At 38.0% G+C, this 22,691-nt stretch overlaps 1 protein-coding gene across 1 annotated transcript in view; it reads left to right on the top strand.

Moving 5' to 3' along the window:
- INPP4B (inositol polyphosphate-4-phosphatase type II B) overlaps nucleotides 1-17,126 on the top strand; it is a 356,888-nt gene extending 339,762 nt beyond the window's left edge. The window contains exon 26 of the mRNA XM_080403492.1: nucleotides 3-17,126. Coding sequence (XP_080259618.1) covers nucleotides 3-135 — 133 coding nt within the window. The 3' untranslated portion in view covers nucleotides 136-17,126. The remainder of the gene's footprint in view (nucleotides 1-2) is intronic.
- Nucleotides 17,127-22,691: the final 5,565 nt, after the last annotated feature.

The raw sequence follows: 22,691 nt of genomic DNA, 5'->3' as shown, positions 1-22,691 counted from the left end.
AGAGAAGGATGCCGCATAGAGAATGTACTGAAGAATGTCAAATGCAGAAAGTATGCATTCAACATGATACAGCTGATGGCTTTCCCAAAGTACTACAGACCTCCAGAAGGGACATATGGAAAAGCTGACACCTAAGTTTAACAAAAGTGTAATCAGGAACATACATCACGCTAATTAGTGAATATAAAACTCACTGTTTATGACTTATTAATTGGGAATGTGTAACCAGATGAGGTATTATTTTTATCAGGTTTTATCATTTTACATTAAAATAACTCCAGTTAGTTTTTATGGAATAAAATATCATGAAAAAGCAATGGACTGGATAATCTCAAAACCAAATATATTCAACTGTTCTTTGTGAAGTTGAAGCTTAGTGACTCATAAGCCAGCTGGAATTAGTTATCTGGGTTGTTTGATCAAAGATTAAGAAGGGAGATGTCGTTTGCTGTAGGAACTGAGGTTAGACATCTGAAAGGTGGCATTCAGACTCCAAACCAAAACCTGAGATTTGATATAAGGGGTCTCTTACTGCTGGAAGTAGTTTTTTTCTGGCGCCAGCATAGCACTGAGGTCTTGATCACTAACAATTAAATCCTTCACAGAAGTGTTTATGAAAGATGCTCATGTTAATACCTGGGCTAAATATGATTTTGGTAGTTGTATTTAGCTTCTTTACATAAGAATGGTAACTTCATAATATGTTTTTAGTAATTACAGCCTGTAATTTCAGTAATTCCATTCTGATTCTTTGCAGTTCATTTGGATGTGTCATTCTTGGCTTTCTGTACCACAGCCAAATACCACTTATTTCACTTCACTTTCACATAAATCACGTTGAAATCAGGGGAATTAATTCTTCAAGTAAGGTGACCTGAACCTGACCTGTCATACTCCCATCTTTTGTAAACCCTTAGAACTAAATTTTCTTTAGTGGTAGGGAAAATAAGTTGTATATAGAGGACTTCAAGTATCTTTAGGCTATAAAAACATGTATGTTATTACAGAGCCTAAGATAAATATTACGAGTAACCTACTGTATTAGGACTAGTTAGCCACTGCAGCTGATTTCTATCAAATTTGTAATGCTGCGTGTAGACACTCTACGATGAAGAACTATCAGCTTTAAAAATGAATGTTAATGCTTCTGCCAGCTTGTGTTAGTCCTGAAATTTGTCTTGTAAAGAACATTTGTGTTTTCTAATTGTATCTATTTATTGCCTTCTTCTGCCTCCCAGTGAGTAATACAGTTTAAAAACCTCAAATATTCACTGGTTACTGACCTTTATGTAATGCATTCATTTAGAGAAAAAAATATCTAGAGCAGAAGTGTGAGAATTTTATCCTAATGAAACTGCACTAGGAATTTGAGCATCTGTAATTGCCATGGATAAAGAAGTTAATGTTTGCTTACTCCTATGAAAGTCAAAGAAACCTTGCTGCACCATGAGTTACAATTTGTTCTTTTTAATCCATAAGCCCATTACTTGGTATAAATCTGTAACTATACTAATGAAAATACATATTTAAGAGCCTGATTCTGGAAACTCTAATTGGGTGATTGCATGGAAATGATCTATTGTGTGAATAAAATTAAACCCATCTTGTGTATTTGCAAGATCAGGCTTTGGGCCTTAGAGACATCCTCATTCCCAATGTTCATGTACTTCAGGGAAGCCAGGAATTCACCTATACAACATATTTATCTAACTAATTTGAACTTTTTTTGAAAGTAAAGTAGGTAATTTAAATAGTGTTTTGGTGCATTTGTTGTTTATTTCAGTTATGTGCTATCATGAATGACTTATTTGTCCTTCTGGTATGTATTACTTCAGCAATAGATGTCAGAAGAGTTAGCATTGCATCACAGATGAGCTCAGGTAGATAAGAATATAATGCCTTGATTTTTTCCTGGTGTGTACCAGTAGAAGTGGGCATTACTCATTGGGTGGGTTGAATGCTTGCATAAATTTGTGTTTGAGTCTTTAACTGTAACAAAGCTGTTCTGTACAAAACTTTTTTGTGGATTTATGGAACATAAATCTGCCTAGGAAAGTGATGGTTTGTTCTGTCAGACTGCCGCACTAGCCCTCGGTATCTGCCACGTTTATCATTAGCTTAAAAAACCCCTACATGTACAGTTTAGAAATAGTGATAAATTCCTCATGCACCTCTGAACTAATCCCACAGAAGTATGACAGAGAATGCTGCCCTTCCTACAGTTATTCTGAAACAATCTGTAAAAGTCTACGTGGGGATGGTATTCACTGGTGGTACTATAGGTTCCTATAATTCCTTATCTTAGCCCCATGGACATTCTTTCAAGTTCAAAATATGAAATTCTATAGACTTTCTTATCAGGCAAATAGTCTTTCAAGGTCTCCTCTCAGCATTTTAATCCTACTTGGGTTCTAAATTGCCACTGTCACTATCACGTTACTTTTATATTGAAAATGTTTTCCATGTCAAAGCCACTTTTTTGATGAAGGCAAAATAGGCATTGGATTACTATACTTTTTGTTTTAGCAGCCAATCCCAGTATGATTTTGTGAAATTAAATAATCTGTTATTTGTTAAAGATAATTGAGAAGAAAAACCAAAACCCACATCAGTGTGCTGCAGTGAAACTTCATTGAGCTTGGGCCATTACAGAAGAGTAGGCTGAGTTTTGTGCTCAATAAGGCTGAACTTTTTCAAGCTAGTTTTTTGATTGGAACATCTTTTTGTAGGATACAAGACCGTTGTAAAACCCGGTGGCGTGGTTGCAAGCCTCCTTGAAGAGCTGTGTTGCTTCAGTACTGAAACAGGCTCAAATGATTCCTTGTTTGGTCATTGCCTTCAGTGGGCTACTGCACTGGCAAAGGCTGCATCATCAAAGCTGATGTGTCAGCCAAGCATGGACTCGAAACTAGTGTTTTTTCTGGTTTGCCTTTTATGAAGAAACAAAGAGGGTTTTGCTGCAGGTTGATAGTTACATTACTTGGAGTACATTTACTCTTTGTAGAAGCTGCTTCAAACCCTGTGCATTGTTTGAATACCTAACAGAGGAGTTAAATTATCCCAAAGGTCTTGCACATATCCTTGTAGTTCACTGTGAATATCAGAGGAGCAAAATTAAGCAAATGAATTTTTATGAGCAAGCTACACAAATTGTTTTGCAAAGGGTTATGGGAAGCATACTGATTTTGATGGCAGATGCACAGAAAAATGTTCCATATCTGCTCTCTTAAAACTTTTGTAAGGCATAAAATAAGCTGCTTTGAGGGGAGGGCAGTTCTCAAGGGCTAGAAGATGAACGTTCAGAAATATATCTGGCATCTAAAGCCAATTCCTGTCTTACAGAGGACATTATTTGTAGAAATAAGGTCGTCAGGATCTGCATCAAGGAATCCTGAAATAAGGGCTTCTAGCTTTGACTATTTGTACAATACATTACGTGCTTATATGGGGGTTTTGTACCACAGACCAGTGTCTAAGTAGAGAGCTGGTATAAAATACCTAAAAAAAAAAAAAGGAACAGAAGGTTAAAGTAATTTTTTTCTCAGAGATTAATACTGTTATAATACATAACATGCATAGGCCTGACATTATTAAGCAGGCAAGTCTTTTTTTTCTGAAGTCTTCTTTTGGGGAATTTGAAATACGTTCTTGTTAATGTTTGTACTTTGGCTTTTATGGAGCAACTAGGAAACGGAAATTTTTAATTATGTTATCTGATTTTTGTGTATGTGAAGCTGTGTATTTTGATGGAGTACTAGCAATGTATGTGTCATAAAGAACAAATAATGTAGGAGGACAGCTGAAACAAAATATGAACCGAGAAAGAGCCTTAATGAAGTCCTTTGAATGTTGATTTTTGTACTGTCTGAATTTTGGCATTACGTAAGTGAAATAAGGAAATTAACAAACACTTTCTGTGTCTAAATCATTCAGTCCTGATGAAAATGCACTTATTTGCAGTGAAATGCATTGTAATGATATTATAAATCATCATGAGTAATTTAGGTATAAGGAAGTGCACCATATCATTTTGAAGCCCACTGTATAATATGCCTATAAAGAGCTTCAGAAAATAAGCTAATTTTTATTTCTAGTTTAAACACAAGTTCCAGGAAATCCTGTGGTCCACTTATAAAAAGCAGAAAATGTGCTGAACATCAACAAGTGTAATAAATAAATTGCATTTAAAACTATGCAGAAAAATTACTTGCATGAAATAATGTATCTAATCAGTTAACAGTCTTTAATGTATATTTTTTCAGTTGGCTATGTTGTAAACTTGAAAGCACTGATATCTATATTTATGGGGGTTTTGTATTGTAAAGAAGTGTGCTGTACAGGTGATGCCATGAGACATGAATTTGCATCTTGCTTTTCACTTATTTGAAGCTTAAAAACAAATGTTCACAATCAGAGAGCTTTGAAATAATTTACTGTTCTTCAAAACACAAAACTACCTTGTAAATTGCATGTTTAAAAAAAAAAAAAAAAAACACACACAAATGTTTTTGTAAAGCAAAAAGGAAAAAAAAAATCCCAGACTTCAGTCTTTAGAACGTTTTTCCTTAGTAACACATCAACTGTTGTGTTGCCAAAGCATTCAGCTTACACTCTGCAGCACTCAAACATTTATTTGCTCTTTTTCTCATAGCGTCTGCTGAATAATATAACATAACAACAATGAATTTCAGCATGATACTCATGATCCAAGATTAAAAACTTGCATTTGCTCAAATAAGCATGAAGCTTAATAAATCAGAATAAATAAAATGGAGAACACTTGTGAACCAATGTATCCATATTTCAAAGAGCTGAAACATAAAGTATGGGGTTTGCGTGCTGACAGGGAGAAAGAGTTATGGTGGAAACCTGACTGTGATAATAGAGCGCCCTGGATCTGTGAAGTCTGGAGTGGTGAGATTTGGACCATGCTGCTCTTAACTTAGACCTGTAACTACTGGCAGTGGTGTTTTGTACTCGTTCCGTGCATGCAAAGTACTTCAAAAGTTTTCAGCACTTCTGTTTTGCTTAGGAACAGTCCGACTTTACAATTTCTAAAATCCCAAATTACTTTGGTACTTGTTCTCATTTCGTGTAGCTGTACCTTGTAATGTTCCTGTCTCACACTCTGGAGCACATGAGGCTATGTATAAGTAACATTACAGGACTTCATAGTATGTGATTGTTCAGAGAAACGAAGCACAACTATAGCAATTCAACTCTTTTTTTCTATTTCAGGATTTAGCTTTTTTATTTCATTGCTGTCTGTAAGCCATGTCCATTGTACACTGTGTGTATATTTTTATTTAAATAAATGTGATGTTTATTTTTTATGTTTCTGACTTTTTTGTTTGTTATTCATTTTTCATTTTCATTATGGTGGTGTTGCCCAGAGGGTACATTGTACATGATGCTGAGAGTGGGTTCCCTCCTAAAGGATCCAGTTTGGATGAAGCCCATCCACAGGTCTCATCGCTGCTAGGAGCAAGTATTTAAGAAAAGCTGTGATACAAGAGTAAAAAGCCTGCAATGGCCATAAGTTAATTTGTTCCTATTGTTCCTAGTCTTACTACAACTTCCATCTCGGAACCAGGTGGGTCCCAAATTTTCTAACTAAAAAGAAACAAAACATTCACATACCTATAAGGAAACCCCATTCACATAACTATTGATCTGTAGAGAGTTATTCAGAGTAACAGAAGTGGAATCAACATCTTTCATAATAAATACTATTAGAAAGGTGAGGTGGCACGCTTTGGCTAGTATTTTGTCTTCATCATCTTAATGCTGGAGGCTAGACCTTGGGAAATAAGTAAGGATTGCTTCTGTTCTGGTTTTTTGAGCTGCTGTTTATAACTAGATTTATTATATAATCTGTCATTACAATGAAAGGTAAGTTCTCTGTGGTTGGCTGAAATGTAGCAAATAGACCTTCTTTTGGGGTATATGATAAAATGTGGCTTGCCTTCTCTGTTATTAGTGCTATGATTAAAGCTTGTTGCATAATTTACCTTCTCTGTTTTTCTGTTAGTATGTTTAGTTGTGTTACTGTGATATATTCAGTGACATGTTAATTACCTGCAAGGTTCTTGATAACCTTTAGAAAGCACTAGGAACTAATGGTTATTATGGATATAAGTTAAAAAGCTGTTAGCATTCAGCCTAGGAATTTTGTCTCTTACTAATAAAAGTGACAGTCTTTAATAAATACCTTGTCTCACTTTACATGCTTACAGAATTTTATCTTCCATGTCAACTTGGAATCACTTTTTTCTCATGACAGTGTAAGAGAGAAAAGGAGAAAGGACCTACAGCTGTAATGAGGTGATAGAATAGTATGATAGTAAAAATATATTTTCACCAGTTCCCCTTCCAGTGTTATTTTGGGACATGTTTGAGTAGAACTATGACCTGATGTTTCTGAACCATAGGCTGCAGCGGTCTGCGCTAGGCTGTCCATTGATGGCACTGAGAATGTGTGTTCACAAATGCTGCTTCTGCTGGGCAAGTCAGCGAGAGCCCTCCTGTGCACTTTGTGTTGAATCTTGTACGGATCACAGCCTTTAGTGGTTCTGTGGCAGCTGTTGTTAACGGAATTAAGGGCAATAGGGTTCTAGATGCAAACTGGCCTGCATGCTGCTTGTTCTGCCCATATAAGCAGACCCTCTGCATTTCTGTGTAGGCTGTTCGTGCAGTCCTAGCCCAGTACATAAATGAGAAGTATCGCTGCTCTGCAGCAGGGAAGATTTCTGGCATTGTTAGTGAAGATGATGTAACTGCTTCTAAATAAACTGGGATAAGAAGTTGAATGGAAAAAGTAGCTGAGATTTTTTTCATATGTGTATATATATATATGTATACACATGCATATTATATACACACGTGCATATTATTTATATATGGTAGGATGGGAAAAGACAGTTAAATAAGATCAGTTAAAAATTGAACTGGTAATGTTTCTAGCAGTTGAATACAGTTTTGCTATTGGAAGTGTTGCATAAAAGATAGGTTCACAGGAATAAAGCTTTAGCAGAGTCTGTAGTATGCCTGATGGCATACATTGACTCTAATGGTTAAAGTTATTTCGAGGAAAAAAATGGAGAGAGAAAGAGAAGGGAAAAGGAAGATGTTTCCCAGTGGCTCTCACTGGGGGGTGTTTCCCAGACTGTCACCATTCCTGCCAGGAGCCCTAAGACCTCAAATTTTGGCAGGTTGTTCCTGCTTGTAACGCTGTTGGCACTGACCAAAGTGGGCCAGGATGAGGGCAGTTCTGTCTGCTGACAGGTCGTGAGGCTTTGTGCTTGTGTGTCTTTGAGTCTGCAGTGAACACCGAAGACTGCAACTGAAGGGCAGGAAGAGGGGGAAGGGGTGAGTGAATTCTGTGCCAGTGGCAATCAGTTCTTCTAAGCACCCGCCCTAACAGTACCGGGCTGCAGATGCAAGGCTGTGAGAACAACAGCATAAGAACAAGGGGAAAATCCTGCTGTTTTCTTTTTGTTTTTCCCTAGCAAAGTCCACGTGGATATCCATTTTTCATGCAAGAATAATTTGTGATTGCTGTAATTTACAGGACAAAGCAGTTCAAACTGCTGACTTGAACAGAATTAGAACAACTGTCATACATAAGCACTGATTGCCACAGCAGAATTCGCCCCTTGGGTGATATCACTCCTTAGAGATTTTCTTTCAGTGTAAAGCTTAACATATTTTGAAACACAGAAAAGTTTAAGGTCTGATCCAGAAGTTATTATTCACAAGCAAAGGATCAGAAATGGGGCACTTCAGATGAGAAACTCCAACGGCAAGATTTTGAGAAAGGATTCAGAAGCATTCACGTTCCTGGACTTTGGTTCAGAACTGTGAATGACAAAAACGTTTTGTTTTTACAAGGCTCCACACAAGAAGATTCTTGGTCGTGGACATGGTCTGTGAATACTTTTAGTACACATAAAAGTTGATGGCAGTTTCCTGTAAATTATTATATTAAATAGCTTGCTTTCTAATGAACTTGCACACAGAAGCAAATACATGCCTTTAACACTGTCTCTTTAGAAGGGATATGTGCAGTAAAACGAAAGCATCTGAATGGGGTCTGGTTTTGATACTGAGACAGATTTCCAACTTGTTTGGGCATTTATCAAAGGAAGAAATACATTGTGTAAATAAGAGCTTAATTCTATTTTCCCTGGTGCTACTTAAATCCAGGTAGATTCTCAACACTTTCTATCTGAATTTAGTTTCTGGTATGGAGGGTACTAAGGGAAAGGTTTGAGAAGCCCACGTTAATGAAATGTTATAGTCTGGCTCTTAGTATTTTTCAAACAAGACCAGAATACCAGGAAATAGTGACAAGGATGTGTCAGAAGAATGTTCATAAATTGCATCATCTGACTTGGTTCAGTTTCCAGATGAAGACTTAAGAGTTTCTGTGACAAAGATAAGACTGATGCTACTGTGTGGCGTGCACAGGGATGATTTCTAGCAGCTGAATTCTGCTGTCTGCTCTGCAATACAGCAGCTGTCAATCAGGTTCAACTGGAGCTCAGTAATCCCAAAAGAAACTTCTCAATAAACCCACCCTTCTTGCCACTCGTTGCCATGCGTAACGTTTCAGTGTTGGGGAGCAACAGGCAAGCACAACCCCCCCCCTGCCCCAATACTGCCTCATGGTACCTGGATTCTCATTAGGTATAGCAGCTGTATGGCTAGATGGTTAAGTGATAGAACTTGGAGTTAAATTTATGGGATGTATATCAAACACCCATCGGATAAACAGATGTAATAAAAGCAAGGAGCAAAGAGATCTCCAACTAGACAGGGAGGCCATGTCTTAGCCTGAGCTCTGCATTTTAGACTGCATTCAGCTTTTATCTTTACCTCAAATATTCTTGGAGTTGGAACACTTTGTTGCTTCATGATGGTGCTGGGAGCTACAGTGGAAATAGACTACTGGTTTATCACCATAAATATGACAAATGTCTTTGAATAAATGACAGGGTTGTTTAAGAGCCGTGGCTGCTCGGCCAGGCAGGTATCATGCACATACATTCTCACACAGGCAAAACGATTTTGCAGAAAATGGTCATACCGCTTCAAAGAGTCTCGCAAAAGCAAGGAACCAAGACAGTGTTTAACTGAGAAGGTAAGAAATGAGTGCAAGAATGCATCAAGGCAATCCTTTTATGATTGAGATGCATTGTGTCTCTGGATTTCACATCAAAAGATTAAAAGACCATTCAGAGATTCATTACAAGACCTAATATAAACAGAAAGTACTTCCTTGTTTAAATATTAACACTGTTCCAGAGGAATGTTTGATCCAAACCAAGCTAATTTTCACCCTGAAAAAAAACCCAAACCCCAAAACTCACAAAACACCATTAAGTAATATTAAACAGTACTTTCACCAGCTACCTTTACCTTCTTTTGACAGACCACCTCCACACATTGTTGAAACAGAGGGTGATTTTAAATAAAATTAAAAATAAAAATAAAAATAAAAGCTTTTACTTTTTTAATATTAATATGGGAAAAAGAAGTGAGCATTTCATATGAGTGGAAAGTAGCACTGTTAACATGGTTTTTGTGTGAAGCCAGTTAGTGTGTCTATCTATAAAATGCTGATAAGTTAGTTTAAAAAAAAAATAAACACCCAGTTTATATTTATATATTCATGGGCATAGTTAACAGCCACCAGCAGGGAAGATGTGCTCCCTCACTTTTTAAAAATCAACAGGAAAGCAGTGCACACTATGCAATTCCCTTTTGCATTAAACTTATTAAGTCAAATCAATTTTTATGAGCATATAGGCCAGGGCTCTGGCACTTAATTCCTTTTGATCTTCCGCCTGCTAAGATCTGTTTCCCACTGTGCTACCATGCAGTTTATTTTTAACAGATAATTTGTTCGGACATCATTAAAAAGAAAATAACTACAACCGCTAGCAGTACTAAGGCACTAAAATGCCTGTCAGGTTGTTAACTGTCCGTATACACACACACAGAAATAGCCATTCACACAAAGGCAAATATTAGAGTTAAGAAAAATGTCCAATTGTTCTGCTCAAGAGCACAAAGCAGACTGATACAGACTTAGTGAAAGTCAGCATCTCAGGTAACTCACTAATTATGCTCAAAGTGCATCTTCCAGTTACCATGGTTGTTCAATGCCTGGAGAAAGAGACTGCTATGAAGTGACAGGTTTTGAAGCGAAGCTTTTGTGACTGAGTCAATGGATTTGTCTTGAAATTACAGTGACACTAACTCAAAACTATCCTCTACTACGATTAGTACCCTGAAAGGCACATTTCCTAACTATGGCTTCTTTTTCCAGCCAACTACTACTTAGAATCATAGAACCATTTAGGTTGGAAAAGACCTTTAAGATCATCAAGTCCAACCATTAACCCAGGACTGCCAAGTCCATATAGAGTGTTTTGTACATAAATAATGCATTTCTTTGGGACTAGGGTTTTCATGGTGCTTACATGTTTCTATGATGATAATCATAACGTTTAAAATATTTCGATTATTCATCATGCTGTGATTATACTTCAGTAGATTTTTTTATATTTTTTTTAGTTAGATAACTAGTAGTCCAGTGCTATTTAGTGAGGACTCTATGAACAGATCTTTGTTCTCATTGGTGTGCTCCACTTGCAGCAGCCAGACCCCTGTTTGGATCCTTGCATCAGTTTGAGCACCAAGGGTTTAAATACCTGCAAAGGCAGATGCATTGCGTAAGGCCCTTGAGCCACTGATGTCATGGAGCCTCAGTAATGGCAGTAAACAAGACTATGGGCTCGACCACAGGTTAACTAATTGCTCTGCATGCCCTGCTCAGGTCTGGGAGAAGGGTGGTGGCATATTAACTGGGCCTGGAACTGTGTGGATCCAGTAATCTTTGAATATTTCCACAGTTTGTGATTGCACCTCCTGGGATTGTAAAAGCTGTCATAACCCTGTGGTCTGCTAAATATCCTGACCTTTTTGTCTTGTTCTGCCTTCTCTTGGCTTATTTTTAATTAATGATTTACTCAAGCAGTATGAGTTCATGTTCTCAGAAAAGATGGTATTACTTCTCAGGTATCTGGTTATCTTTTGTGCCTTTTTTTGAATAGATACTCTGGTGAGTCTGAATCTGAATCATCCATCTTTCAGTAAAACCTAAACACTGTCAGCAATACAGGGATATGATGCGACTTGTATCTTCTTGTACCTAGTTTTCCTCTATGGAATATTTTATAATCTAGCTTCCTGCTTTTGTTTCTTGTTCATGTAATAACTTGGGGACCTAGATGGAGATCCAGGTTAGGAGAACTGTTGTACAAGCTTTGCCCTTTGAGCCCTTGCAGAACTGCTCAAGAGAGTGCTCTTTAAAAATTCAGTAAATGTGGGCTCAGTGAATATTATGTACAAGTCATGCTACTAGGTGACACCTCCAAAGCAGAGATAGAATTCACCAACAGAAAATTCTGCATGGATGGCCGCTTTGCTTTTGATATACCTAGCCAACTGCAAATACAGGAGGCTTCGGTAAAATGTAGGCATAATGTAGTTATTATTTAAAAATAAAAGATTAGCCTTTTCAGATGTAGACTATGTTAAGTAGAACACCTGCTTCTCCAAGGCCTGAAAAAATTATGTTTTAAAATGAGTTTTCACAAAACTTTGTTAAGAAGGCAAGGTTATGATGTGGATTCCAGTGAGAGAACCAAAGCCTGGAACCCATAACAAAATTACTCTAAATTGGAGCCAGAAAGATCAGAAACTATTCACATAATCTTCTGCAGGATAATCAAATGCAGTTCAGGAAATGTCAGGTAAAATTGCCACTTACCTTCTTCAAAATGCGAATTTGTTTTATCTATCAGGTACAGAGCACATTTTGTTCTGACTTTTGGTCCACTTTTTTAACTCAGGCTTGCATCTTGCATCCAAGGCAGGATGAACATAGATAAATTTCATGTTTGTGGGAGCACATTTATTTACCCTTTAGTAAAGAATTACTGGGTCCTCCAGTAAAATTTTGAAGTAACATATGCTGTAAGAATAAAGTGTGTAACCACAAATATGAAATTAATCTATGCTTATGGTACACAAATAGTACAATAAATATGACAACAGAAAAAAAAAAGTTCTTTGTAAACAGCATTCTTACAATATTATTTGTAACATAACCCAACCCAGGATTTTGGTGAAGTCTTTATGTAAATTTTGGAACACAAGGTACGTCACTTTTCAGTATTCTATTTTTGTCCTAAATTTCATTTTGGAATTTATTGTTTTGGTTTGGGTTTTGTTGGGAGTGGTAGGGTGGTGATGGTGTTACAGGTGGGGGACAACTGTTACAGTTTTTCTGGTAGACTTCCCATTTTCAATTTGTGGTAGAGCTGTAAGTCAGTGGAGAATTTATACCTAATGTACTTCTTACTTGGGAAAAAAACCCTTCACTTCTCATTCCATCTGAAATCAGATATTAAACAAATGAAAAAAAAAAAAAGTTAGGAAAATTAGCCAAATCTATCAGGAAAACTTTGAGTATCCTGGGTGTTGGCATTTTTGATCAGCACACTCGAAACTTGAAAACTAGAATAGCAAACTCAGCCCTCTTGCAGGGTAGTAAAGACTTTTTTTTCCACTTCAACAGTTTCCTCAATCATTTTCTCTCAGTGCACTGCTTAGTACATGACTATGTTTGACAAGGAAATGTGTCATAATATCTGCTATTAGTGTAATGTATTATTGAAACACCAAAATGAAGATGAATAGCAATTAAGGCAACTTAAATTCTAGTTCAGCACACAAGGTAGATAGAAGTGTGTTACATCTATTGCTATTTTAAGCAGTTGGGTATTTGTACTTACACAACTTTGATTTCCTAAAGCAATCCATGTCACAGGAGCTTGACCTTGGAATGGTGGTGGTATGTTAAACTCTTCTATTACTTTGTCTGGTATTTGGTAGTTTTTATTGGCTGATAATTTTCATCCTCTTCCACTGTCTAGAAAAGGACATAAAGAAAAAGGACAAAAAGTATAAGGGGATCAGTGTAGTGCACAGTAATATATTTTTTCCTTTGTAATTATGTATATAAATATATATATTCTGTACACCAGTGGGAATACAGAGACACCACACATTTTTCTCTGTGCTTTATTCTACAGCAAATTACCATCATTGTGATGATATATTCTTGAGGTTGAGATATAGACTTCAGCAGTGAAAATACTACTGATCACAGTTTTCCAAGTTGCTAACTGTACTGAGAATTTGCAAATGATGCAAGATCTAATATATTGCCATCGCAGTTCTGAGACTGCAATATAAATCTAATGTTACTTCATTTTGTTTGATCAGCTGAAGGAAATGTGAATTCCACACATCAATATAAGTTTTCCAAAAGAAAATTAGATGTTCGCATTTCTTTCAATGATAAATTAGGTATCATTAAGACTATCAAATTTTTAAATGACATGGTTTGTTTAAGATGGATCTTTTCTTTATTATACTTCCTTATTTTATTAGTTATGTTTGTAGGTAGTTGATAACTCATTCACTCTTTCTTTTCCCTGAAGAGAGTTTTATAACAGGTTATTTATATCTGAACTAATCACAACAAAGAGAACAAGTCAAAAGATAGTGCAAATAGATATGGGGAAAAAAATTGTGAACTTCTTCTATGTCCTGTTGGATGCTATCACAACTGATAGAAGAACATAAATTAAAAGCAAAGGATTTAATTTTACATGTGTTTCCAGCTACCTTAAGCAAAACTGACAAGTTTTCTATTATGTCCGTAAGTGGGGAAGGTCAAAGTAAATGCTTATAATCCAACCATACCTGTCTGGAAGGAGCTGGTTGTTACAAAGCAATGGTAAAATCAAGAAAGCATATTTGTGAAGGTATTCTACTGTTATAATTACTCTAGACTGAAAACAATACCATGATCAAACCCCTTTTACAGTAACTTGTTGCTGGATTGAAGTTAAATCATAAAAATAATTGAATGATTGAATTAATCATAGTCTCCGTAACTGCTGAAGAATCTGGTTATCCAAGTACAAAACCCCACTCAAGAAAATCAGCTTTATTTTATAGAGTTTCCTGGGGCTTGAAGCCAGAAGAGATTATTAACTCCTCCATGCTTTATATTATAAGGTGTACTTCTACTTTAAACCAAAATACTTTACTTAGGCTAAAGGATTTTACTCTTCAGAAATACAAAATTAACTGTTTGTAACACTCAGCATTTATCTTAAGTGCCTTGGGCCCTTGATGTAGTATGTCATGGATCAGGTAAAATATGCCCAGATAACGCCATATAGTAGAGAGCAAGAAAAATCTGAAGGCCGTTGCCAGGGAAATTCCCATCTGATCATGAATGAGTCCCCATGCGTGAGTGAAGGCTCATTAGTGGAGTATGTTAAGAAGCACCTGTGAGCATTCTCAGAGCACAGGTCCCATATACTGTTCTTTACCAGCCATGGTTATTTTATTCAGTGTTGACTACTGAATCCAAACTATTTATCATAAGAAACAGGAGCTGAAGCTTGACCATCTTTGGATAAAGGAGCGAGCACTGGGCAGTATAGCTCAGATCAGGTTCATGTGAGGTAACCCTTAGTTTTGGGATAGGTAAATTCAAAACCAACAAATTGAAATACATCATCAAGGGGTTTATGTTAAAGTGGAGACTGAGACATGGGTTTATGTCACCTAACTTTTATCTAATTTTAGTCTAGTTGTCATTTACATTCCCAGGAGAGAAATGGCCACAGCAAACACACTAAATCAGACTCTCTGAGGAATGTGTGAACTGTCCTCTAAAGATGCTGATCTCTCCCTAGTTAGGAGGGGACTAGATGGAGAGTTCTGAAAAATCGTTTAGATGAGACACCTGCAGTCACAGTTAGGGTGTCTGAATCCTAGCCATGGCAACTGCCAGCTGTCAGTGTTGTTCAGCTGTGGGGAGGAAAAAAAAAAAAAGAAAATCTGTCATTAAAAAAGCAAGGAGGAGCCTAAAATGTATTAGAATAGGTATTTTCAAGAGTCCTGAAGGTATGGAAAAGCAAGATAAACACTGTTTTAAGGAAGTGAACATGGGGTTGTCTGGATAAGTCTGCATTCTATTGCTAGTCTGCAAAAATTCAGTACCAAAAATCCTTTTTAATAATCGGGAAGCACTTCTTGCATTTAGCCAGCAACAACATTCACTCTGAAGTGACATTAATAATAAGTAATTTATGACTGTAGCCCTTAATCCGTTTGCAGACAAGACAGTAACATTGAAAGTTGGCTATTGGTCAAACTGCTTATCTACTTTAATTTTTACTCAGTGAAAGGCAGTTTCCAAATGGAAGGTAAATAAACTAATACACGCTTTTCAATTTCATGTAGGGACTCTCTTGGCTCCTTCTCTGTGTGCTAATTCAACAGCAAAGCATGTGCCGAGCTGTAATGCCAAGCTTTTTAACCTGTAAAGGTTAAAAACTGTTGTTATTGAAAGTTATGTGGACAGCACAGCAGGTATAGTGATCAGACAGACGCCTCCAGTGCCACGACCCTGAGAGGCAGTGGGAGGGAATGCACCACCGCCATTTTAAGAGAAAGAACAAGCAGCCACATTGCTTTAAATGTCTGGATTGTGAGATTAAACCGACAAATAAAGCAGCTGCATGAATACCACTTACTGAATTCCTTTCCTTGGGGACCTACTTCTCTGAGTCTCCAGGAAGAGTAAGAAGCTGGCTAGACTTGCACTGAAATTATAGGATATTTACAGCAGTGCCAACAAGAAATTTTTGGCAGTTTTCATATCTGCACAGCCATAAAAATCAGTGGCATTCAGATATATGGCAACAGGTTGGCTGCCCGAAATCTCCCCTGGCCTGTGCCCTGCCAAAATGGCTTCCTTTCGTGTTGAAGGAAGAAAGATAAATGAGGAGATTCACTTTTTGGAGGTTGCTGCGTGTCGGTGAAATAGTGAATATTCAGCAGTTCTGAGAAACCTCTTTTAATGACCTCTACTTCTTAGTCGTTTAAATACTAAGAACTGGAACAGCAGTGGAATAGCTATTGAAACAGCGGGTTTTAGCGAGAATCCCGAACAAAATCAATTCCCCCTAGAATTAATTCCCTCTAGCAATATTAAACGTCTTGGGACTGAACACAGAAAGGTTGTTTTTTTGTTAGGGTAGGGGCTGTTTTTGTTTCTTAGCTCTCCCAGATATATTTCAAGTGTAATCACTAATGAAAGCAGCCTTGACTTTAATCCCCACAAGGGCCACCAGAGCACAGCATGGCGGGTCCAGTGCCAGAGGCAGTGGCACAGCGGAGGAAAAACGCCGATCCAGGCGGGCGCTTTCCTCAGTGCCTCATGGAGAGCCACCTCGCCATAGACAGTGAGACCAGGCAGGCACGTCGTTAATTTCTAGAGAGCTGGTGTCTTTCAGATATACCTTGGTAAATTAATTTGTAGCTTGAGAGGTCATCAGATACGTGGAAAGAAAAAGCTCCTAGCCGACATTTCACCCTCCTCCGCACCACCCCACCCCAGCACATAGCGGCCGTCACGTGGGGAGCTCTGTGACCCACCTTTCTCAAAGACAGGCACTGTGCGTTAGGGACCGGCTGAGAGGGATTTCCAAAGCTCAGCCTTACTCTTCGCTGAGGGGTGCACCCTGCAGGTGGGCACGCCTAGCTGTCACCCTCTTGCCAAAGCTCCTCAGGGCTGTTTCACTGCAGGGGCAGGAGAACCTTCTGGAAGGTGTGGGGGGGGAACCTTCGGGAAGCTCTGCAGTGTGCGTGTGCGTGAGGTAGCTCCTCCGCATGAGCTCCGAGACTCAGGGCGGGGGGCTGCAGGAGGCCTGGAGCCTCTGAGGCTGTGACAGGAACAAGGCTTCTCCCTGGAGGGGCCAGGAGGGCAGTGAGGCGTTCCCGCCCAGGAAATGGCCATCCTTCAGTGAGGTACGATCACTGAGGGAAAGGGTCCATCTTGTCAGGACCAACTGGGCAGGAAGGGCAGATCTTTTTTCAATGTTGTTTCTTCCTTTGGCTTTAAAAATTAGAGCTTTAAGTACTCTATTTAAAAAAAAAAAAAAAAAAAAAAAAAACAAAAACAAAAACCAGCTTTTTCTAGTGAAACTTGTGGCACAAGGTCTTTCTGCTGCTGCTGTGGCGTTTGTTTTGAGGGGAGGCGCAGGCCGCCGGCCCCCCTTCAGAGCCGTGATGGGGTCGGGGGGCTGGCTATGGTGGGGGGGTGCAGAGCTGCTCTCCCTGGGGGGTCTGTGCCTTCCCTGTGGGGTCAGAAGGTGGGGCATTTTAGCAGGGAGTTAGCATTCCCAAGGGAATCTGCATCAAGCCTGCTTGTGCAGCTCGGTCGTGGATGGCGACGCTGCAAGGAAAACTAACTGACGTGCTTCACAACTTCAGAGTCCTTCATTTTGTAACTTAATGGCATGCAAAAGTGAGTACCTTTACTTATCCTTCCTTCTTTAAAACCCTCTTACAGAATGAAAAAGAACAATCAAGAACAACCTGCCTATGGGAGATTCAAAGAAATATATATAGGTGGATAGTAATTTTGGCTACAAAGCCAGCAGCATTTAAGTTTCTTGAACTACTGGAATACCACCCTTGCAGGGTTACAGACTTTGCTGGCTTTTGTGGCAAAACCTGGCAGCTTCTCCTGCCATGGTCCATGGGCTCTTCTCCAACAAATATGCTACATCAGGAAGTATAAACTGAAAATGTTGCATCCTTGGCATTGTCTGCACCCTGGTTTTCAAATATTTGCTTTACCCAACAAATATGAGATACAAGATGGCAAAGGAAACTATTGTTAAGGATTGAGTGCTTAAAAATCTCTAGATCTGTAACTTTTTCTCCACCCTGATTTCATGCTCCCGGAGTTTCTAGTGTTCACAGGAGCACTTATTGTGTTACCTGGATGAATCGGATTTTCCTTGAGTGTGATGGTGAAGGTACACTTGGCATTTGCATATCAAGGCAAGGAAAAGTTTACACTGGGCAAAGTCTTTTCTGGATCAGACTGTTGTGTACTTGCTTTGTGTTTGAAACCACTTGGTCTGTAGCTTAACAGCAGGGCATCATGTTTCAGCAAGCACTGTAGAGGAAAATGTTATCTTATTGTCACTTTCCTGATACTGCATTGTCAGGAACCAAATCAGGGTCCTTTGGCATGTGGGATTTAAATAGCCCTATCTGTCTCTTCAGGCAGTGGTGGTCCTCAGATTTAGTTCCTTGTAAGCCTGGTTACAGAATAATTGTTGCCTGACAAGGTATGTGGGTTTTGAACACTGTTATGCTGGTTTTTTCACATTTCCTGGACATATTGCCTCAGGTGAATACACATGTGACATATCAAATGTAAAACTTATATAAAATGTTTGTTCAGGCACCAGAATTTAGTGAACATTTCTGTGTAGTGGTGCCTTTTCATTTGCATATACAGTCTATTAAATCACTGTATGACATACAAACTTTAATGACCTGACATATATGGAATCTAGAACAAATACTTAAGGCTTAATTTTTGCTTTCTTGAAATTAGATTAACTTTTTCCAGGGCTGGAGGCCAGAGTTTGTATTCTAGTGCAAAACAGAGCAATGCATTGAAAGTTTCTTACACTGACTACTGATTCTTATTATGCACAGGCTGTCATAATTGCATAAGAGCAAATAAGTCACTGTAGTTATGCAGCAGTTACCATACAAGTTAGGCACCCTCACAAGTTAAGATTCTTGTGTTTGAAATCATTGCTGGGCTATGTGATAAAAATGCAAAGTGATGGTATATTCAACACAATGGTGCTATCTATCCTTTTGTTCTCCCTTGAAATGGTTGTAAACCCTTGCTGATCTGGAAGCAATCTTGTCCTTATTTTGTTCAGAGGACTCTGATGTAATGAAGACTTCTGGTACCCCTTTCTGGCAGCAGCTCAGGAATTTGAGGTCACAGAAAAGAAGTGCTTGAGAATCTCCTGTTCTGCTGTTAGCTATGATCAATTGCTGTGTGACGCTACTTTTAGGCCAAGATTCTGGAATGGCTTTTAGTCACGTGGACTACCAGAGCTCTGGCAATGTCACCAGAGTTCACCAGTGAATGAAAGGATTCCTCAGGTGCCCTGAATCTGAGGACTCTGTATAACCCCATGACTATTCATGGGAATGAAATCATCTTATAATGCCACCAGGTTTACAAAGTTAAGGCATTTTAGAGTTAGCATTTATCAATGGTTATTTTCCTTTCAGCCATGCTGTGACATGCTTAACTAACATATCTGATAAAACAATTTTATTACATATGTGCAATGAACACAGTATGTGCTGAAAACGTGCCTGTACTAGACATGCAGGTCTTTAAAGTGTGTAAAGTTCTTGATGCTGTGACCCACATTAATAGGCAAATGTACAACTATAGCACTGGTACTGTAGCATCACGATTTTTGATTAAGGATAGAGCAGTCTCAGGTCCAGAGATGCAAACCAAGCACAGAAATTTGCAATGGACAGTATTTTCAAGTGGAAGTACAGACATGTTGGGAAAAGGGGAAGTGCACATTAACATCTGTGCACAGAATTCCAGAAGTAGCCTCTGTAGCGTGGCTTCTACAACAGTAATTGTATGTTTTTGTGCAGCCTTGGTTTTGTGCACCCTCCATGCCCCATGCACAGCATAGCTTGAGAATACACAGCTAGAAATTCATGAAGCCTGTGCAGAGGTCTGTTAAAATATCCTATTGAGTCTAGCAGTTCAAGAGTATTTTCTGAAGCTGCAATGTGTCCTGAGGGGCCACTTTAACTGTTTTTCTCATCGCCTTTAGAAATCTTTTCTGCTTTTCTCAGAAGAGTTCTTCGTTCTACTTATCTGTACAAACAAAGGAAAATTGATTCTCATTTAATTCAATTATCGATCAATGTGTGTTGCTGTATTTAACAGACAATGGAGATGCTTGTTTCAATTATCACGTATAAGTAATGAAGAATTTGCCGTTAGCTGTGGAGGAGAGAGAAATGAGAAAGCAGTCACCCGAGCTATGAAATTTAACTATTACTTTGTACGAAAGGCAGTGAAAACCAGGGGAAAATGTGTTGTGACATAGACGGGTCTGTTTGCTGAAGGAAACAACTGGCAAAAATTTGTTTGCAACCCTTTAAAAGGTGTATGTAGTGAGACATACAGGACAATTAAGCAGATAATTGACAATTGATAGTTTAGTTTGGTATTGACCATTCCTCCTTAGAGTGAGCTACTATTAAGGCAGCAATTTCTCTGCCTTCAGTTTCACATATAGAGATGGATATGTCGTTAGCAGTTACAATCATTGTATTTTTTACTCCCACTAGCTTGAAGTTTTCTATCACCTGGTGCTATGGAGCTTTTATCCTTGATCACTGCATATGAGAGACAATTGACTTTGTCCAGAACTTTTACTTTCTCCTTTGTTCCATGGCTACAGTCTAGCAGCTAATTTCACACCAAGGACCTAATTACTTTACCTTTCCTGGCATTTCTCCTCTGTTTAAAGCATTCATAACGACTGCATAACTGTTTCTGAAGTTCTCATTAGAGAAAAAATTGCCTGGTGAGGAAATAATTTAAGAATTAAATGTGAATGCATGTGTATTTTAAATGCTATTGAGGTCTTTAGCCTAGTGAAATTGTATAGTGCTATTTCAAAAGAGAAAATCTGTTGCCAGTGCTCTGTCACACACTTCTCTAGTGCTGAAGCAGAAGTGAGCATTAATTAAACAATATTATTTTTTATTTTAAAAATTTATCATATTCTTAAATGATTTAATAAATTAAATATTTTATTTGAAATATTAATTTCATTATTAATAATAATTCTTTATCTATCAATATTTATTTAAGAAATGTATTTTTATTATTTTATTATTAATGATACATATAGTAAGCATATTTATATATTTTAAAATACAAATACTTGTTAATTATTTATAATAAATTATTATTAGTTATTATAAATTATTATTGATTATAATGAATCGTTATTGATTGAATGAATTAAGTATTTTAATTTTAAAGATAAAATCAACAACAATTAATTCAACAATCAATTATTAACAACAGACCAATAGTGAGCTCCACAGTGCAGTTTCTCTCTCAGCTGAGATCTCTATATTGGAAAAAAAAATCGATCAAGATGTAGGGGGGTTTAAGGTATTTTTATATTTTATATATTCCAATATCTTTACAACTTTCAACCAATAAAAATGTCTGGAGTCTCCTAAAGCCTGAATTTGGCATCCGTAACTCCTGTAGAGCCAGGATTTTCACATCTGTTGCCTGCTTCACACACCTCTCTCCCCCCCATGTCAGTGAATATTCCAGTGTTGTGTAAACTAAGCAAATTTCTTCTAGGTAACCAGTGGAGTGTGGCAGCATTGATATCCTGCCACTACACAAATTACTGCAGCTTTAAATTTCTAAGCTATACGCAATGACACTTGCAGCCAATGCTACCAGGATATCCATTTCTTGACCCTGCTTTTCACTACCTGTCTCTTCTCTGCCTCTTCCTTGACCACTTCCTTCTCAGAGGAGGGCAATGCTGCTTGTGTGTCTTCTCCGCTTCAGCAGAGGGCTTGTGACGGGGCTTCTGGTTGGTCGTGCTCCACCTTTGCTCTGCCATCTGGAAGCACACCCCACTCTTTCCACTAAGTGCTGGAGCAGAGCAGAGGTGCAGAGTGGTCTTCATGTTGCAGAGAAGAAGTGGGTGGGGGAAAGATTGTTCTATGACTGATTCCCATAGGACCTTATGCTGCTGTCTCCAGTAGGGGAAGTTTTAAGGGGACAACTCCAGCCTTCCAGTAAGATCAAAACTTCTGGGGAATAGACAGTAATGGGAGGAGACAAAGATAAACTTCCTCTTGCTTTTCCTGACCAGCTGGCTGAAATGACACCGAACCCTTGTCCAGTGTCTTAATAACAGCAAAATACTTTTATTATTATTATTATTATTATTTGATATTTTGATACATTGGGAGGTATCACCATTGTGGAAGATGCAAATGGAACTGCTCAGCACAAGATTGCAAATGAGAATTCAGGTATAATACAAACACAGTAGTTTACTTAAAGTGTTAAAATGTGTTAAAACTTCCAAAGGATGGAAGAGAAACTATTCCTGTGTCACTTTTCCCCCTTTCTCTTACTCATATTCATATCTCAGCAAGTGTGATAGAGTCAAACTCTTCCATCTTTCAGTTCAAAATGATTACACATCAAAAGGTAAATAAGAATCTGCTTCAAGTAAACCCACATTCTAAAACATGTCAAAATAGATCACTTCTTCACGTATTTATAATTCTGAAGTTGAAATTCCGAAAAAATTGCAATGCTGCTTTATAGATTTTGCAGATAGACTGGCTAGACTATAGAGTTTCCTTCTCTGTCTCTTAGAATTGCATGTAATTTGACCAAAAATAAGGCTTTTCTCTCAGAATTTAGTTGCATTCACTCTCTTGAAACAAAGTTGCAGTTACCAATCTGACAGTGGCATATTTCCATATTTCTTCCTCTGACATAAAAGCAAGACAGGAGTGTGAAAGGAAATCAGAATGTCTTCAACAAGAGATGTCTATTAATGCCAAAATACACTGTCAGTGAATTTTCAGAACAGTTTCAGCCACACTCACTCACT

Source organism: Falco punctatus (genome assembly GCF_963210335.1).
Source record: "Falco punctatus genome assembly, chromosome: 1".
NCBI classification, from domain to species: Eukaryota; Metazoa; Chordata; class Aves; order Falconiformes; family Falconidae; genus Falco; species Falco punctatus.
Note: the sequence above shows the minus strand (reverse complement) of the source record. Positions and strands in the feature narration are given on the sequence as shown.